This window comes from Choloepus didactylus, chromosome 20, assembly GCF_015220235.1.
Source record: "Choloepus didactylus isolate mChoDid1 chromosome 20, mChoDid1.pri, whole genome shotgun sequence".
NCBI classification, from domain to species: domain Eukaryota; kingdom Metazoa; phylum Chordata; class Mammalia; order Pilosa; family Megalonychidae; genus Choloepus; species Choloepus didactylus.
The window spans coordinates 46,809,681-46,828,792 of NC_051326.1; the positions used below are offsets into that span (position 1 = coordinate 46,809,681).

The 19,112-nt window shown below is 34.9% G+C and overlaps 1 protein-coding gene across 2 annotated transcripts; it reads left to right on the top strand.

Annotated features, from left to right (window-relative positions):
- Nucleotides 1-53: 53 nt before the first annotated feature.
- On the top strand, nt 54-17,886 carry ACP1 (acid phosphatase 1). Of its 2 annotated transcripts, none has more exons than XM_037812849.1 (6): nt 54-205; nt 5,659-5,732; nt 5,851-5,964; nt 14,126-14,187; nt 16,424-16,529; nt 16,685-17,886. In XM_037812849.1, exons 1-6 carry the CDS (start codon nt 163-165, stop codon nt 16,760-16,762), a joined length of 477 nt encoding a protein of 158 aa, XP_037668777.1. In that variant the 5' UTR covers nt 54-162; the 3' UTR covers nt 16,763-17,886. The 2 variants fall into 2 exon arrangements, with proteins under 2 accessions (XP_037668777.1, XP_037668776.1); XM_037812848.1 differs by lacking the exon at nt 5,851-5,964 and adding an exon at nt 6,012-6,125.
- Nucleotides 17,887-19,112: the final 1,226 nt, after the last annotated feature.

The following is a 19,112-nucleotide window of genomic DNA, read 5'->3' on the forward strand; positions in this document are numbered from 1 at the left end:
CCGCCTCCCGGCGCGTCACCTGACCGCCCCAGGGCTGCGCAGGAGGCGGGACTGCGCCGGCGCGCGGGGGCCGGACGCTCGTAGTGCGCATGCACCGCGCTCATATCAGATTCCGGCCGGGTCGTTGTATCTCACTCTCTGCGGCTCTTTGCTTTAGAGAAGATGGCAGCCCAGCCGCCCAAGTCGGTGCTGTTTGTATGTTTGGGTAAGAGAGCGCTGACTTAACCCCATTTCTGGCTTTCACTGAAGGGTTGGGTGTGGGCCTCTTGCACTGTGGGCTGCGCCGCTGGGGGAAGGAAAAGTGAGCGGGAGGAGGCCTGGGAGAGGGAGATCGAGACCTTAGAGTGGAATGGGGTCTACCTGGGCTCTTCGCCTTGCACCTGCAAGTTCTCCTACATTGCACCTACCTAGAGTCCCTGGTTCCAGCTCCATTGTACCCGCTTAGACAACCCCCCTAATTTGAGGAGGTGACCTTTCTGATGTACATTCTTATTAAGGAATCTTCTGGTGCCCGAGGCCCATGAAAACACTAGTTTGCTTGCTAGTTTCCCTTGGCCCATGCTTACAGATGTATCTGAGGTAGCGGTGGAATAGGTGGAAGGGTTCCGCGTCTCTTGGTTGTAAAAGACAACTACAGGAGACCTCGATTCTTCAGATCTCTAACTTTGGTTCCAGAACCCACCTGTGCCTAAGTGTCCCAGTTCCTCCATATGAGAAAAATGGAGCTGTTTTGTGTTAATAATCTTTCAGGTCTCTTCCAGCCCAGAATTAGTTTTATTTCTAGAATTTCCGTGTATCTTTAGACAATCTTACTCATAATGGAGTTCACTTTCTGTTTGGTTTTCTGGATTCTTCCTTTGGTATTGCACTACAGGGTTCTTTTTCCGTGCCTCACCTCATTTCTCCGCTCCTCTCTTGAGTACTTTCATATCTCCTTAATTCCCAAGGGAGGAAGACCTGAGTGGTCAATAGTCGGATTATTTAAAATCTTAGGATGGCTCATTTCCTACAGAAAAAAATCCCTCTCCTTTTTATGGTGCAGCTTTCATGAAATCTGGCCTGGCCTTTTCCATTTTACTTCATTATCTTTTCCCACCCGTACCCTTTGGGTATTACCTGTTCAGAACTATTTGCTGTTCCCTAGCACATCAGAATGTTAATGTGTCTGTGATAACGGGGTTAACAATTTCTGGGATCTCATTTTGCATTTCGCCTGGAAAGTTTTTTATTTTATACGGTGAAGCATAAATATCCCCATCAGACATTTGTAGACCCTCTAGGTAGAATTAGTTGCTTCCTGTGGACTTTTTAGAAACCTTTTGTTACATTGTATAATTATTGGATAACCTGTTGATATCCCAGTTCAATTTAATTCCCTTGGCAGCAGTAACTATGGTTTATTTTTCTGTGTATTTCCAGCTTTAGGACAATGCTTTATAATTCTTTGTATTCCCAGGTTTAGGACAAAATTCTATTTGTAGAATTAAAGTTCTATGAGGGAAAAAGTAAAAGTGTCACCAAGGGATATTTTTGTTTCATCTGGGTAGTAAGTTTTCATTTTATTTTTAAGGTCTCCATTTGAAGGCTGATGGAATCAACAGATTTGTTAAAAAGCGTTTCTGTTTAGGTTGGGCACCTAATAGCATTTCATTGCCTTGTTTGCTTTTAATACTGTCACTCATGCTTGTATAATTCACCACGGTGGCTGTCAGTGAGGAAGTATATCCTTACGTATATTTATCTTCACAATATAACTCAACAGTTTTTTTTCTTTTGAGTACCTTTACATCAGGCACTGGTCTGAGTGCCAAGGATATAGTAGTGAACAAAACAGACAAAAATCTCTGCATTTCTAGAACTCATTCTTTTGGCAGCAAACAAGTAAGTAATTGGTATACTCAATCAGATGGTGTTAAGTATTAAGAAAAATAAAGCAGGAAGGGGAAATAGGAGTGGAGTGCAGTTTAAGTAGGATGGTTAAGGAAGGCCTCATCTAGAAAATGACATTTCAGCAAGAATCAGAAAGATGAGGAAGCAAGCCTAGGGGATATTTTGAAAAATCATCCCGGGCTTATGGGGAAACAAAAGGTTTTGAAGTAGAAGTCTGCTGGTCATATTCAAGAAACAGCAAGGAAACCAGGATGACTGGGTACTTTTCTTAAGCAAGAGTTTTTATCTGAACCAGAGAACTCAGAAGATAATTTGAGTGACTACTTTTTCAGTGCTCCCAGAAATGATACTTAACAGTAACATCATTCTAGATGTGTAGGGGAGAAGCTAATTCACTACATGTGATGGATGCTTTAGGAGTGGAGTCCGTGCACTTTTTCTGTAAACAGGCAGTACCATACCAGAGTTGTACCATGAAAACAGCCCTGGACAATACATAAACAATTGAATATAGTTGTGTTGCAATATTTCTGAACATTGGAATTTGAATTTCTTGTAATTTTCATGTGTTGAAAAATACTGATTTTTTTTCCCCTCAACCATTCCAAAATGTAAAACTAATTCTTCATTCTGGGCTGTACAAAAAGTCAGCTGATTTTAGGCCCAGGTTTTCAGACCCTGTCTTAGGGCATATGGTGCTTCAGATCTTGTGAGACTTGTAGGCACTGAAGACTGGCTCTTAATCTGAAGGTGGTAAGAATCCATTGGAGTTCTCTGAGCAGAGACTGGAAGTGATCTAATTTACATTATAAAAGAAGCATTCAGCTCTTGCTGAGAGATTGAAGGGGGAGCATAGATTATTTTTAGAGATCTTTAAAGGGCAAGAAAGTGTGAATGAAAAAACATTTATTACTACAAAGATTAGAAGCAAATTCATGCTGCCTACAAGATCAACAATCTGAAATCTTGCAAAGGGCCATGTTGCCTTAAGGGTGAAGACCCATTAGGAAGTTATTGCAGTAATCTATGCAAGATGAACACATGGGTTGGACTGGTTGAGGTGGTCGATAGTGAATTCTGAGAGATTTGAGAGAGATATATGCCATTTTATATAGTAGCCTATACATAGAATATTAAGAACTGAATATATTTTTGGAATTTAAAAATGTTATGCCTTTAAAACATTTATTTGGGTTCTTTAGAGACTGATGTGTACAGATGGAACAAATGTTTTCCATTGGTAAGACGAATAGCGGAAAAGAATTCCTTATTTTGGCAAGATTATTAAAAGTGTTTTATGTTTTTTGTAAGATTTAAGACCTATTGGAGAACATGAGCAGTTAATCCTGCCACAGCCAGCAGCAGCATGGTTGTTGGAGATAATAGCCTATTAGTGGTGTCAGGTTACTTTTGAGTGTTTTTTTTTTTTTATGTGCCACACACTGCTAGGTAGGTTCTGGGGATACGCCAATGAGTAAAATAGTCCCTACCCATGTTGAGCTTTTTTTTCTTTTGTAAGTCTATTCTTGAAATTGATAGTGTTGAGTAAGGATATATATTATGTTGCCAAGTTTTGGAAAAAAAAAAATTGAGGCTTTACAGATAGGAACATTTTTATGAAGAAATCAGAAGTTTTTAAGTGAACTCCAAAGCATTGTGTTTTATTGATGTGCTCCATTTAAAAATAAATGGGCTTCGTTTTAAAATAACACATTAAGTTCGCCACACAACTTTTGAAATTAAGAGGGTAAGTAATAAGCAAGATTTATTGTTGCTCTTGTGGGTAGTATGACTTAGCTTCTAATCTTCATAGTAGTAAAAGATTTTTTATTCACACACTTTCTTGCTCTTTAAAGATATCTATCTGGTTAAAAAGTGAGTGTGGGTGAATATGCCTCAACTTTAAGAGAAAAAGTCTGGGAAAACTGATAGCATTTTACAATTAATGATATACATTTTTTTTTTTTTTTTTTTTTTGTAAAGGGATGGGATTGTCTTAAGTCTTCAGATGCCAAGATATTAGGCATTTATGGTTTCTGAAATTAGGCATTCCAGAGTTTCAAAATAACAATTGTCTTAATTAAGGATAGGGTGATTGCTGTTAAAAGTTATCTCCAGGTTATACAGCAAAAAGTAAAGTAATAACTAGTAGGATGTTTTTCAGTAATTAAAATAGGGTGATAATACCTCTTTTAAAAACTAAATGCAAATTTAGAATTTGGAAATGAAAAACTTCATAGCACAGACTACCATATAGAGTGCATTCCATGTTAATTTCTGTCTTCTTCCCTTTCCTGGTTTAAAGGCTTTTTATTTTTACTACTGTTGAACCCACAATATGTGCCAGGAAAAATACTAATAGAGTTTATAATGTAGAAACTGAAGAATATTGGTGTGAAAGCAGTAGGGTTGTTTCTTGTACCCTAATTTAATGCCTCACGAAATAGGGAATCCATTGTGTTTCAAAATGCATTAGAAGATTCTGTTTATCATAAGCCAGGTAATTCTGGTTTATTCTAATATTAATGAAGTCTGTGTTCTAGTGCTATCAGTTGTAACTGTTTCTTTTTTATCTCTTCATTTTCCAGTGCCATCTCCTTAATTTAGATTTCCATCTTTACTTGGTGTTTTGTATTAGCCTCCTAAGTAGTCTCCCTGCCTGCAATAGTATACTCTTCTGTTTATGTAACTCTGCAAATTGGTCTGTGTCTTACACATTTTTGTGTCTTTAGGCCCTAGCACAGTGCTTAGCTCATAAGCAGTAGATGTACAATATGCCTGCTGAATGAATAAATCACTTTTCTCTTCCACTCATACCTTCAGTTTCTTCTCACTGGATAACACTAAATCCATATCTCTGGCATAGCATTTTAGGGCTCCCATATACCAGGTACATAGTTCACATTAGCTTGCTCCCTGTGCCTGAAGCACTGTGCTTATTCATACAGTTCCCTTGAATTTAAATGCTATTTCATTCTCCAGCTGTCCATTAAGATCCTGTTTATCCTTTATGGATCAGATCCAATCTTTTTTTTCTAGTAAAGACTTTTCTTATTATCTTTTTTATGATTTTTAGAATCTATTTCTTTGTATGTTCCTGTAGTATATTGCTTGCTTGTCATCATTTGTTTTCTTCTTCTTATATCCACCTGTGTTTCTCCACTAAGTACTTTGGCACATAATAGATATATTTTGAGGGGAGAGATTTTGTCTTTTATCTTACTCCAAAGTAGTCTTAGCGCAAAGCCTTACACATAATTGCTCAGTACGTTTGTGTTGAGTTAGTATTTATGCCTAAATGCATGTGTTTGTTTCATGAAACAGTATTTGTTTCATATGTACATATGTACATATGTACAGTGTGCTTGAAAATACAGAGTTTTAACTCTTCTGTTGTAATTCATTTAAAAATAGGCTGGTCACAACCCATGTCACTGATTTCATGACTCACTTCTGGGTCATTAGTAGAAGTGTGAAAAACACTGATCTTGGTCATAATTGTTTTTCTGATGTGTGGCAGTTCATATTTTAAGTTCTTGGGCATTTGACGTTAAATCATTTAACTTGGGTTTGCTCATGTATTCTGCTATTCACAAACTACAACTATAATATCAAAAAATAGTGTTGTTTGTTTTTCCTTAAGGAAAAATCAATCATTTTATGTTGGATATGTGATGTAAGTTACAAAATCGTTATGATAGAAATCAGCACCTGCCATTTCATCAAACCTATGATGCTCGTTTTCTGCCTTCCTTCTTTTTTTTTAAGGTAACATTTGTCGATCACCCATTGCAGAAGCAGTTTTCAGAAAACTTGTAACTGATCAAAATATTTCAGATAATGTAAGTACCATTCACTATTTTATAGAGGCCTGAGTACCATTCACTATCTTATAGAGGCCAACCTATATGCTTTGGGGGCAGAAATTGTGGAAAAAAATTCTTTTTTTCTCTCCTGCAGTGGAGGATAGACAGTGCTGCAACATCCACTTATGAGATAGGAAACCCTCCTGATTATCGAGGGCAAAAATGCATGAAGAAGCATGATATTCCTATGAATCACGTGGCCCGGCAGGTACTATACTTTAACTTCAAAACGCATGTGTATGTTTTGTGTTACAGTGGATCATTGACAGTGGTGCCGTTTCTGACTGGAATGTGGGCCGGTCACCAGATCCAAGAGCTGTAAGCTGCCTAAGAAATCATGACAGTAATACAGCCCATAAAGCAAGACAGGTAGAAAAGAGCTTTTTAATTGCTAATATATAGATGTCCATGGCAAGAGGCTTAATCGAAATTTATGTGTTAATGGGTACATTCATTTAGTATCAACTTAAATGTAGCTACATTGTGCCTATTTTTGTTTTACCTCTGGCTTCCCCATTCTAAACGACTTGCATGATCTTGAAATCCAAATGAGAGCTAGAAAACATGAGTTGTAGTCTCCATTTTATTTCTCCTTGCATGAATCATTTAAGCCCGGTATAAATGAAAAACTACGAGGATCTGCTTAACTGTTCCGTTTACAAGTCTGTTGGTAGAACTTAAGTTACCTCTGATGTACAGAAACAGTCTGTCAGCTGTGAAGTGCCTTGGAGAAATATAGGGTAATACTGATAATATTATGGATACATAATTACTGTTTTATCATGCCAGACTTAGAATTGAAGTCCAATACAGTAACAACCAAGACTTGATGCCACAGGAAGAAAAAGGTCCCTATTGTGTTTTTAGTATTGAAGTAAATTATGAAGATCCTTCAGTTGACAAAAATAATCTTATCCTTAAAAGTAACATTTATGTAGAATTTTCGTTATCCATCATGTGTTTTTCTTAGATGTGATATATGTATATGGAAGTAGATGTCTGTGTTCCCGCTAACTCAGTTTGACAGATTTTGCTCCATTATTTCTGATCTTTAATTGTTCTCGTAAGAAGTAAAATATAGGAAACAACTAAAAATTTCCCCTTTCTCCCTCAAAATAGCCATTATCCTGACCTTGGTGTGTATGCCATGTTTTTATTCTCTGGCTATATACTTAAATTCTCATAACAGTTTTCATTGAAAAATGTTTAATGAAGCATTTATGATGTGTCAGGTTCTAAGTATACAGCAGTAAACAAAACATTTCCTGCTTTTGTGGAGCTTGTTTTGGTAGAGCAAATAGACAAGAAAAATTTTTCGTTGTTTCAGATACTGACAAAAGTCTGCCAAAGCCAGCTTGTACTGCTTGGCAAGAGTGGATTGTTAGCATCTTTTTCAAATTCTTTTGTTCAGTGACCTCACTTCACTTTAATAGCTAACATGGTAGCTTGGAATTGGTGATGGTGGGAGTATTTACACCATGAAAATTGACAGATGTTACAAATGAGGTCTTTGGGGGTGGGGTGTGGGAAAAGCACATGTTAAATATTGACCAGCACAACTAATAGGTGATAGTAAACAAGTTTTATGAAAAGATTTATAGAGCGTGATGGGTCTCTGAGAGTTTCTATTTTAGATAGGTATATTAAAATATATCCTTTTGTAAATTGCTTTTTTTATATTGAATATGGTATTTTGAGATTTATTCACATGTTGCATATAGATCCAGTTTATTCATTTTAATTGCTTCATAGAAGCTGATTGTAACCAGCTCATTTATCCATTCCCTTATTTATGGACCCCTGAAAAAATGTGCAAATGCACATGCAACCAGGAAAATGCAAATTAAAACAGGCAGGTACCATTCCATGCCAATCAGATTGGCAAAAATTTAAAGTCTTTAACTACGCCAAGTATCGTTAAAGATATGGAGAAATGCAACTGATGAGAGTATAGATTGATATACTTCGGAGAGCAATTTTGATAATATCTAGTCAAGTTGAAGATGCCTGTATCATGTGACCCAGCAATTGTATTTCTAGGTGAAGATTCTAGACCAGTACTACCCAGTAGAACATTCTGTGATGTGGGAAATTTTTGGCATTAGCTCTTTTCCGTATGGAAGCCAGTGGCCACATGTAGTTTTTATACACTTGAAATATCACCTGGTGTGACTGGGGAACTAAATTTTTAATTTTATTTAATTTTACTTAATTTTAATTTAAATAGCTACCTAGACTTAACAAAGACCAGCTCTAGGAAATAGGTATAAGATTTTGCATTGCAACATTCATACTAATAGTGACAGATTGAAAGACAACCTGTATGTCCAGCAATAAAGATGTAGAGCATTTTATCACTAGTAGCATGCTACAAATGCAGGCATGCTCTGGTTCCTATCATAATCACAGAGAATGGTTCTAAACAAATCAGTTATTTCTGATATAAAATATTTTATATTTTTCTGCAGGAATGTATTTTTGCCATTTAATTAATTGGCTATAACTATAATTTCTCTGTGTCCAACCTAACAAAGATATACAGGCCCTGTAGTCAAAGACCATAGATTGACAATCAGAACAAGAGGCATGTTTCTAAACATGGGTTTCAGGGTCTTCAAAACTAGAAACCTAATGTTTTTAAGATCACTTGTTAAATATATTACCCATTTATGAGTATGTATGCCAATGTTTCAACTATATTTTAGTGTTAATGCTTAAAATCAGAGCATTTTGCAAGACTGAAGATTCTTTCGTTATTTAGCACTAAATCTTCACTTTTAGTTTTCAAATTACTTTGCCATATAGCATTTTATTTTAGATTTTGGTTCTCTACATTACTTCATTAGGATAGGGGGGAGTAGTTGGTAAACCATCTTGCAGATCAAGAAACTGAGTTCTGGAGAGAAAATAAATGACTTGGTCAAAGTTTATTCATTTTCTAATTGGTAGAACTGGGATTTGATCCCAGGTTAGTTTTTCCATTTGTTTGTTGTAATAAAAATATATACAGGTATAAGCCAGAAAATTCACAAAACAAAATGGCCATAGAAATATTTTAATAAATTAAAGATGTCTCAGAAGATAATAATAAATACATTATTTTTGACTTAGATAAACGTATTCTGATATTTGTGAATGTTATGACTGTGAATATATTGTATATATAATCTTCATGTTAAAATTAGGATTTTTTTTTGTTTGTTTTTTGGCCTGAATACTAATAACCTAATTTCTGGCTGTGTCAGTCAAGTCTACATGTTAACTATTTTCTCTTTTTACCCTAAGGACATGATCATTTCTTAAATGGGATTTTCATTGGACAGAAATTAAATATTTAATAACATTTAATACATTCTAATCTCTTTGGGCTTTTGTATACCATTTTACTTTCCACATTTTAAAGACTGTAGAGTTATTTTGAATAGTCCTTCTGAGTTATGAGTAATAACACTTTGAAGTTTTCTATTTTTAAGATGCCATTCTTTTTCATATACCAAGTATAATAAAAGTGGATGCATATGATGTATTTTAAATATGTATGCCTCAAAAAAGCAACACTAAAAACTTGTAAGAACACTTATAATTATCAGTTTTGGAACCAGCATTTCCAGAGTCTTTTTTTGTTTTGTTTTGTTTTGGCCTTTTTCCCCATTGCTTTTAAGAAAATTCTCAACTATGTTATTAATTCTTTTAAATTTTAAAGTACTGGTAAGGTATGCTTCATAAATCAATATCGCATGAAATCTTTGTTATTAGCATCGTATCTTAATGTTTACAGGTTCTTTGTCTTTATTGATTAGTATAATTGAGAAATATTCTGGCATATTTCCTAGAATTTTGATTATTCTTCCTGTACCTTAATTCCTTAATTTTCCCAATACTTTCCACATTGATAAATAAAATTATATAGGGTACCATATTTTTAACTCATGCAGTCACTATATGAGCTCTCATCATGTCTGGTTAATTCCATGGAGATTTTTATTTTATACTTTCTCTCTTTATTTTTTTTTTGTTTCAGTTTTATTGAGATATATTCACATACCCTACAGTCATCCACAGTGTACAATCAGTTGTTTACAGTACCCATCATATAGTTGTGCATTCATCACCAAAATCAATTTTTGAACACTTTCATTACTCCAAATAAAATAAAGTAAGAATAAAAATACGATAAAGAAGAACACCCAAAACATCCCATCCCACAGTCACACCATCTAAGCTACATAGTTATATAATCATTTTCAAGAGTCAAGGCTACAGGGATGCAGTTCAACAGTTTCCGGTATTTCCTTCTAGCTATTCCAGTACACTAAAAACTAAAAAGGAATATCTGTATAACACATAAAATTGCCTTCCAGAATGAACTCCATTTGAAATCTCTCCACCACTGAAACTTTATTTTGTTTCATTTCTCTTCCCCCTTTTGTCAATCCCATGATGCCAGTCCAGGCCATCCCCAAGGAGTCATGTCCCATGTTGCCAGGGAGATTTACACCCCTGGGAATGATGTCCCACGTAGGGGGGCAGTCAGTGAATTTACCTGCTGAGTGGGCTTACAGAGAGAGTGAGGCCACATCTGAGCAACAAAAGAGGTTCTCTGGAGGAGACTGTTTACACATTTTCCTTTTTCAGTAAACTTTTTAGTGAAGTATGTACAGTTTTTGAGTGTACAGCTCAATATGTTTTTCCATGTGAACAGCACTATGTTATCAACACCAGAGTCAAGAAATAGAACGTAACGAGCACCCCAGAAGTCCCCTTTGTGCCTCCTTGTGGTCACTCCCCATTCCTCCAGAGGTCACCACTATCTTGCATTCTGTCTTTTTAACTTTAAGTGGAATCATGTATATTATATCCTCATGTCTGGGATGTTTTGTTCGATTCTTGGTTGCTTGTAACAATAGTTTATTTTCATTGTTGGATACCATATTATTTTATATGCTAGTTTTATTTATCCATTCTTTTTTTTTTGTGGTGCCAAAACACAGGATATCCGTTCTACTCTTGATGGACATTTAGGTTATTTGTATTTGTAGTTTGGGGGAAACTAGATAAACAGTGCCACTGAATCTTTTTGTACATATCTTTGGATATATACTTGAGCATAATATACAATGCATTAGGTTTGTGCCGGCCTATTAAAACAAGTTGAGTAATCTTTCTTCTCTGTGTTATTTAAGAGTTTCTATAAGATGGACGGTATTTCTTACTTTTTTTGGAAGAATTCACCATCTAGGCCTGGAGATGTTTCTTTGTATGAAACGTTTTAAAGACAAGTTGAAATTTTTTGTTAGGTTTAAGACAGTTCTGATCTTCTATTTATATTCTGGTGTCAGTTTTATTAAGTTGTGTATTTCTAGGAATTTGGCTGTTTCCCTGAAGCTTTTCTAATTCCTCACGATATCTTGTTAATGTGTAGAGTGTCTATGGTCTCAGCTGCTTTATTTCTTCTATTTCACTTTAATTTGCTGTTCTCTTTTCTAAATTCTGGAGATAGATATTTCATTGATTTTTCTCTCTTTTTTCAGTTCCAGTGTATCAGCTGTAGTATAAATTTCTGTCATGGCACAGTCCCTCCCACAAGTATTTATATGATGTTCAAAATATTTTCTAACTTCCTTTGTGATTTTTGCATGATCCATGAGATGTTTACAAGTGTATTAATAATGTTTGGGGTTGTTCTAGTTATCTTTACATTATTGATTTCTTGTTTAATTTAATTGTGGTCAGAAGCATACTCATTAATTTCAGTACTTCAAACTTCTTGAGACTCACTTTATGGCCCAACATTTCATTAGTTTTGGTAAATTTTTTATGTGCCTTTAAATACAATGTATATTTAAAATTTTTTAGTATAGTAGTCTATATCAGATCATGTTTGTAAATTGTTCAGATTTTCTGTATCCTTATTTTTATCTGTTATTGAGGGGTTTTAAGTCTCATGCTATTATTGAGTATTTGTCTAAATTTCCTTAGAATTTGTCATTTTTTCTCCTGATATTGTGACTCTATATTATTAGGATTCACATTTAGAATTTTTATATATCCTGCTGGATTGACTCTCGAATACTCCTTTTTACTACTTTTTCTTTATCTTCCATTCTCTAATTTTTATAACTTTTGACGCTTTGGTTAATGTTTGTATGGTATATCATTTTTCATCTGTTTTTGTTCTGCCTTTCTTTTCCTTCATATTGAAAGTGGGCTCCTTTAAACACTATTGTTGAGTTTTTCTTTAACCTTTAAGCTTTTTGTTGTATTCTTAGTTCATTTTCTACTGTTTACTGTTATATTTGAGTTTTCTTCTACCATATACTTACCATTTTTTCCATTCTGTGACATTCCCACCCCCCATTTTTCTTTTGCTTCCTGTTTTTAAAAGGAGTATTTTTTCCCTCTCCCGTCCCCGATATTAACTATTTAGTTAAGTATTTTTGTGTTATCTTTATATCATGCATTCTTGACAGATGTTGTCATGTCTTTTAATTCCGAATGTATTTTAAATCTCTCAGGACATCATCATTATGACTGTTGTGTACAGTCAATCTTCATACACATTTATCTTCTCCATTATTTATACCTTCTCACAATTTTGTGTTTCTGTCTGGGATCATTGTTTTTCTACCTGAAGTACTTCTTTTAGAATTCTAAGGCATCCTGCTAGCAAATTACCTGAAGTTTTGTTTTTCTGGAATTGCCTTTGTTTCACCTCTGTCATTCATGGGTGTACTTTCTGGGTCTAGTATTCTAATTGGGAAGTTATTTTCTTTCAGCACTTTGAGATGTCAGTCCATTGTTGCCTGGCATTTATTGTTTTTGTTGAAAAAGCAGTTGTTTTATTCCTTTGAAATTATTGTCTTTCTCTGTGGCTGCTTTTAAGTTTTACAGAAGTCTTACTGTGAAACTCCAGTGTATGTTTCTTGAATTTGTGGCTTGATGTTTTTCGTCAGTTCTGGAAAATTTTAAGCTGTTAGCTTTTCATATATTTGTCTCTTCTCATTCTCTCTTCTGAGACTCTACTTTACATGTATTTTGTACATAAATTATGCTCTTTTCTGTTTTGTTCATCCTTTTTGCTCTGTTCCTCAGTCTAAAATTTTCTTTTGACCTGTTTTCAGATAACTAATCCTTCTGTTTCAAAACAGTCCTTAAACCTCTGCTGATTGAGTTCTTTAATGTCTGTAGTTTTATTTTTTTAACTTTATATTTTTAAATTTTGACTTTTTTTGTAGACTACTAAGTTCTCTGGTAAAATTCTCCTTCTATATTTTGATCATATTAATCACTATTATTTTAAATAAAGTGTGCCTTTGATAACTCCTATGGTTAGGTCATCTGTAAGTTTCTGTTTTCTTTTTTTTCTCTGTTTTGTTGCTTGGTGTGCATGTTCATTTTGGATCAAATCTGAACATGGGGTATAAAATTTTTAGGCCCCTTAGATAATAGTATTTTGCTCCAAAATGGGTTCACTTTTGTACATAGATAAAGGCAGATCACCTTAATACAGTTAAGGGTCAGACTAACTTCAGGCTTGATTATAATCTCTGTTAAGCTTGGACCACCTTGGACTCACCCCACTGCTTGGATGGAACTGTGCAGGAATCCCCTACTGAGAGGGATCTTTGCTTTTCAAGATCTTGCTGTCTTGCTACCCGTTAACTCCAGTTTTTTTTTGTTTGTTTGTTTGTTTGTTTTTAATTTTTCTAGTTTTTACCAATGGCCCTCTGCCAGGATTTTCAACCTCTATAGTAAGGTTTTTCAACCTCAACACTTGACATTTGGGCTGAATAATTCTTTATTGTGGGGCTGCCCTACATAGGGGCTGCACGATGTAGGATGTTTAGCAGCATCCCTAGCCCCTACCCACCAGATGCCAGAACCTTCTCTTCCACCAACCCCACTCATGACAATCAAAAACGTCCCAGACATTGCTAACAGTCCCCAGGGGATGGGGTGCAAAACAGCACAGTCCATTCCCCCCACTTCCCACCCTGAGGACCACTGCTTTAGAGTCCAAAATAGCAGTTTGGAAAGTTTGCAATCTGTGCGGTCAAAATCATGCATAAATAAAAGATCCATTCAAAGTGCAGGGTTGACCAATGAATATTAATGAAATAGAATACAAAAAGTTTATAGATAATGGTTTCCAGTTTCACATTGCAACTATCCTGAGGATTTGTCTCTTGTAAGTAGAAGATAAGCTCCACAAAAACAGGGACTTTGAGTTCTTTAATTTAATGTATGTCACCTGGACCTAGAATATTGCCTGACATGGTAGGCCCTTAGTAAGTACTTAAAGAATGAAAGATATATTAAAATAATTAAGGGCATTAAATATGTGATTTTTACTTCTTATTCAATTTTAGGTTACCAAAGAAGACTTTGCCACATTTGATTATATACTGTGTATGGATGAAAGCAATCTGAGGTAATCATGTTTCTAAAGAGTATTTTTGTTCATCTCTTGCTTCATATAATAAGTCAAGCAGTTTGTTGTCCAAAGTGACTTTTTTAAATGATCATCAAGTTTTAATAGGCAATTTACAGAATATTTACTAAGAATAGCAAGAAATCCAGAGTAGTATAGAATTGTATCATAGGAATATTTACAGGAAGATAACACATTAGGATAATTTGAAGAAGAGCTAGCTTGTGACACTATTTATATAAGATGATATACCCTTTCAGAATGAGTGTCAGTTTGATTTGGATACTGTGGTATTTTGTTTCCCATGTTATTTCCCCTTATCATTGCCCCAGCCCCACAAAAAGGAAGATTGACAAGAAAACTTACCTATTGATTGCCTTAATTGAATTTAAAAAAGAAAACCTGATAGACAAGGGTATTAAATAATGACTAACCATTATATAATGCTTATTGTGTGCGCTACATGGTTCAAAGAACTTGATGCCTGTTAATTCCTTGAATCCCTTACAACATGGTGAGGTAGGTTAGTATATATTATTCACATTTTATCAATGAGGACATTGAAGCACAGAGATTAAGTTACTTGCCTAAGTTTACACAGCTACTGAGTGGGTATGGTGAAATTTGCATCTGGTCTCTGTGGTATAGTTGAATTGTACACATTTTTTTTTAATTCAGATTTATTGAGATATATACCAACAATCATCCAAAGCATCATATAGTTGTACATTCATCACCACAATCAATTTTTGAACATTTTCATTACTTCAAAAAAAAAAAATTTAAAGTAAAAAAGAACACCCATAACATCCCATCTCCCCCTGTTCATTTAGTTTTTGTCCCCATTTTTCTACTCATTTGTCCATACACTGGATAGACTGTGAGCCACATGACTCTCACAATCACTTGGTTACACTGTGTAAACTTGATAGTTACACAGTCATCTTCAAGAATCAAGGCTACTGGTTAGCAGTTCAACAGTTTCAGATATTTCCTTCTAGCTATTCCAAAACACTAAAAACCAAAAAGGGATATCTATATAATGCATAAGAATAGCCTCCAGAATGACCTTGACTCTGTTTGAAATCTCTCAGCCACTGAAACTTGATTTTGTTTCATTTCTCTTCCTCCTTTTGGTCAAGAAAGCTTTCTCAATCCCTAAATGCTGGGTCCAGGCTCATCCCCAGGAGTCACTTCCCAGGTTGCCACGTAGAGGGGAGGACAGTGAGTTTACCTGCCAAGTTGGCTTAGAGGACACATTTCAGCAATGAAGGAGGTTCTTTGGAGGTTACTCGTAGGCACAATTCTAAGTAGGCTAACCTCTCCTTTGCAGAAACAAGCTTCATAAGGGAATCCCCAAGGTCGAGGACTCGGCCTTCTAATTGGTAGTCCTCAGTGCTTGTGAGAATATCAGTAATTCTCCAGGTGGGGAGGTTTAATGTTTCCACGTTTTTCCCCAGTCTCTCAACGGGGCTTTGAAATACATTTTAATCTCTGGCCAAATTACTCTGGGATGTATCAGGGCTTCATAGTAACTTGTACAAACCAACCAGATCTCACTCCCTATTCAAAGTTGCATGTAATCATGGGTAGCACACACCTTGATGGCAATTCTTCAGCTGTGTTTGCCATAAATGGATCAATGATCAAAATGTAGATTCGCTAAGTTTGATTTTTATTTGTATAGCAATAATGAAAGCTAAAGGTGGAATACAATATAGAGGGTAGAATGGAGCTCTGCTTGGAACAGCCTTGAGGAATAAAAAGAAGGGACAATAATTAAATAAGGCATATAACATGCCATGTTGTCATGATATCTTAAAATAGAATTGATAACCCGTTATCTTGGTTGTAGACCAGCAGCAGGAACTTGATTCACATGGCTTTTGGGGTTATTTTCCATCACCTTTGCTGTATCTCTGAAGCAGAATCTTTTTGATTGATTATTGCAAATATATTTCACAGGAGAATAATTATTTCCTGACTTAAAGGTGTGTTTTGTGAAAGAAATCAGTGGAAATATGCTGTTGTTGCAAGCTTTATTGCCCAGAGGGACAGCAGCCTGTGACATATAGCTGCATGCAGATCATACAGATCTACTGAGTATTTGATTTCACTTTTAAATCAGGTCACTTGCTGGATTTTGATATGGATGTTTTATAAGACCCTTGCAGATGTCCCTATTTACCTTGAAACCATAGTTCAGGAAAATAAAGTTCATGTTTCAATTTTACAGAGATCTGAATAGAAAAGGTAGTGCAGTTAAAAACCGCAAAGCGAAAATTGAACTACTTGGGAGCTATGATCCACAAAAACAACTTATTATTGAGGATCCCTATTATGTAAGTACAGTTTGCATTTACATTTGAATTTTTATGTTTATGGCTAATGTAAAGGGTAGCATGTTTGTATATCCTACCATATTAATAGATTAAGCTTCTCTTAAATATGGAGATTTTTGTTATTGTTATTTTTAATTTTTTTTCCTGTTCTTTAGGGGAATGACTCCGACTTTGAGACTGTTTATCAGCAGTGTGTTAGGTGCTGCAAAGCATTTTTGGAGAAGTCACAGTAAAGCTGTATCCATTCATTGCTGAAGGCCAACAATGATTACATCTTAAACAGTGATGTTCTAGGTTTTTCAGTCAATCAGTGTGTTAAAAGTGTAGTGCTTCATAGTTCATGGCCACAACTTTTTTTTTCAGTTGACTTACTGTTTTTTATCTTAAAAAATAATTGTAGATGGAAATCAATGTTGTGTTTGGCAGAAGAATTAATAAAAATCTTTGATTCAGACAGTTTATGGGGTACATTAGATGTTCTTAAACAAGTTGGACCACTTATCTTGCCCCAGTTACAAAAACAGTGGAACAAGCAAAACAGTAGAACCACAAAATACTATGTTGTGTGTGTGTTTTATAACAATCATTTCTTTCCAGTGTTTAACCTTAAGGTACTAATCCAGTGATGGCTATCATTCTAATATGCTTAATAAGTAATCAAAACATCATTTTCAGGCCCAAGTCAATATCTGAGCCCTATGAGACTTTTAAATAATCTACCTCTTTATTAAGTAGATATGTATAACTTGATGGACAGATGTCCTCTATTCACCTATACTACCTCTCTTTTTTACCCCAGGGCGTCTTACTGAATTAGAAATCCCTAATCATAGGTCTTCATAATCTTGATTGGAAGTATTTTGACTCACACATGCCCAGAGTGCACACTTGAATGTTAGAAGGATAGGAAAGAAAAATGATTTATGGTATGGAATAAATCTTTAGCATTATTCTTAATTTTTGTTTATCTAGTTTATTTCATGAGGAAGTCTTTTTCACTCCCATTTGGACCACCTTGCCTCTGAAAATTTATATCCAGAAAGGACACTGTATGCTGTTTCATCTTATGCTCACTTGACAAATGTGTCTGTTTTATATGCACATATAACCCAAATGTCAAATATTACATATTGGGTTAGATGGGGAAAATAGTTTAAAAAGCTGGAAAAAGGGATTTCTGTTATGTTGAAGCCCTTAAATAATGTGCTAAGTGTTCTTTTATCACTGTTTCATTTATAGGAGAATATAGGTAATTTCTATGTACTTTGAGATAACTGTAATTTCAAATTCATTTGGATATATATATCAGAAGGTAATTTTCAAAATAAACTGGGGAGTATAAAAATATAGTTATAAATATGTGTCTGCCTGCCTTTTTATTGACAAATGAAGAAACATTAAAAGTCAATGCCTATATTTTCCCTTTCAATTGATGTGTTATGTTACATGAGCATATTTATCTTTGATTTTAGGAAGTAAAATGATGAAAATGAGCACATTGCTTCCACATATAATAATGTCTAACTTGTGAAAGAAGTTAGAGATCATTGAAACCAGAATGTGCTATATTCTTTGTACTTTCCTATTATCCATTAGTGGAGCATGATAGTTCCGTCGTTTGATTCCAGCTTCTCTCTCTTCCAACTTACATATGGTACCTCCCAAATTACGCCCCCGCGTAGCACAGTTAGGTAATTGATCATATTAATTTGCTAAACTTCTGCATTCATAGTGATCTGAAATCCTAAGAAAACTTAAAAAACAATATTCATCCAAAGGCTAAAAGAATATTAAGAGTTTTAAAAGAATAAATGATGTGAAACTTTGGTTAGGGCATTTATTTCTCCTGGGTCTCATTTGGTAGGTATGGAACACTTGTATCTTAAAACTCACTTGTGCCTGATGTTTCATTTGTCCTTTATTATGAGAGTTATCTTTCCTGCCACTCCTTTAAGAAAAGTATGAGAAGACAAAAAGGACCACAGTAATGTGATTACTGAAAGACTTGGTAACCATTTTTCTAGCTCCACAGTGATTTCAGTGACCTAATGGAATTACTTGATGACAGTCTTACTCTAAAAAACTATTCCTAGGAGATGACAGAAATTTGAATTTGATCATTGTACCCCTAAAATGTAAAGATTCAGAAGAAAATGTCAAGTAATTGACTGCAGTTAGAAAGAATTAAGGATGCTTCAGAAGTTACACCCTGCCCTATCATTTCAGTAATTGCTTAATGAATCCCAAAGAAATTTCTTACTTTTTCTGTGCATTTATGTTTATAGATAAAATCATATATTTGTTTAATTTTTACATACCTATTTTTAAATACTGATATTCAAACTAATTGTCATACATTAATGTTAAGTTATATCCAGTTTCATCTGTTTATAAGATCATAGGAACACAGAAACTCATTGTTCTGCTGAATTCAAGTTAACCTTTTAAAATTGGATCCAGTCAGATGAATTTAAAATATATCTACATGTAAAAATCTGGGACTATTTAGAAATTTTATGGTCCCTTAGTTTGTGTTTTCATAATTACAAAATCATGGGAAATTCAGGGATGCAAGCTTATTTG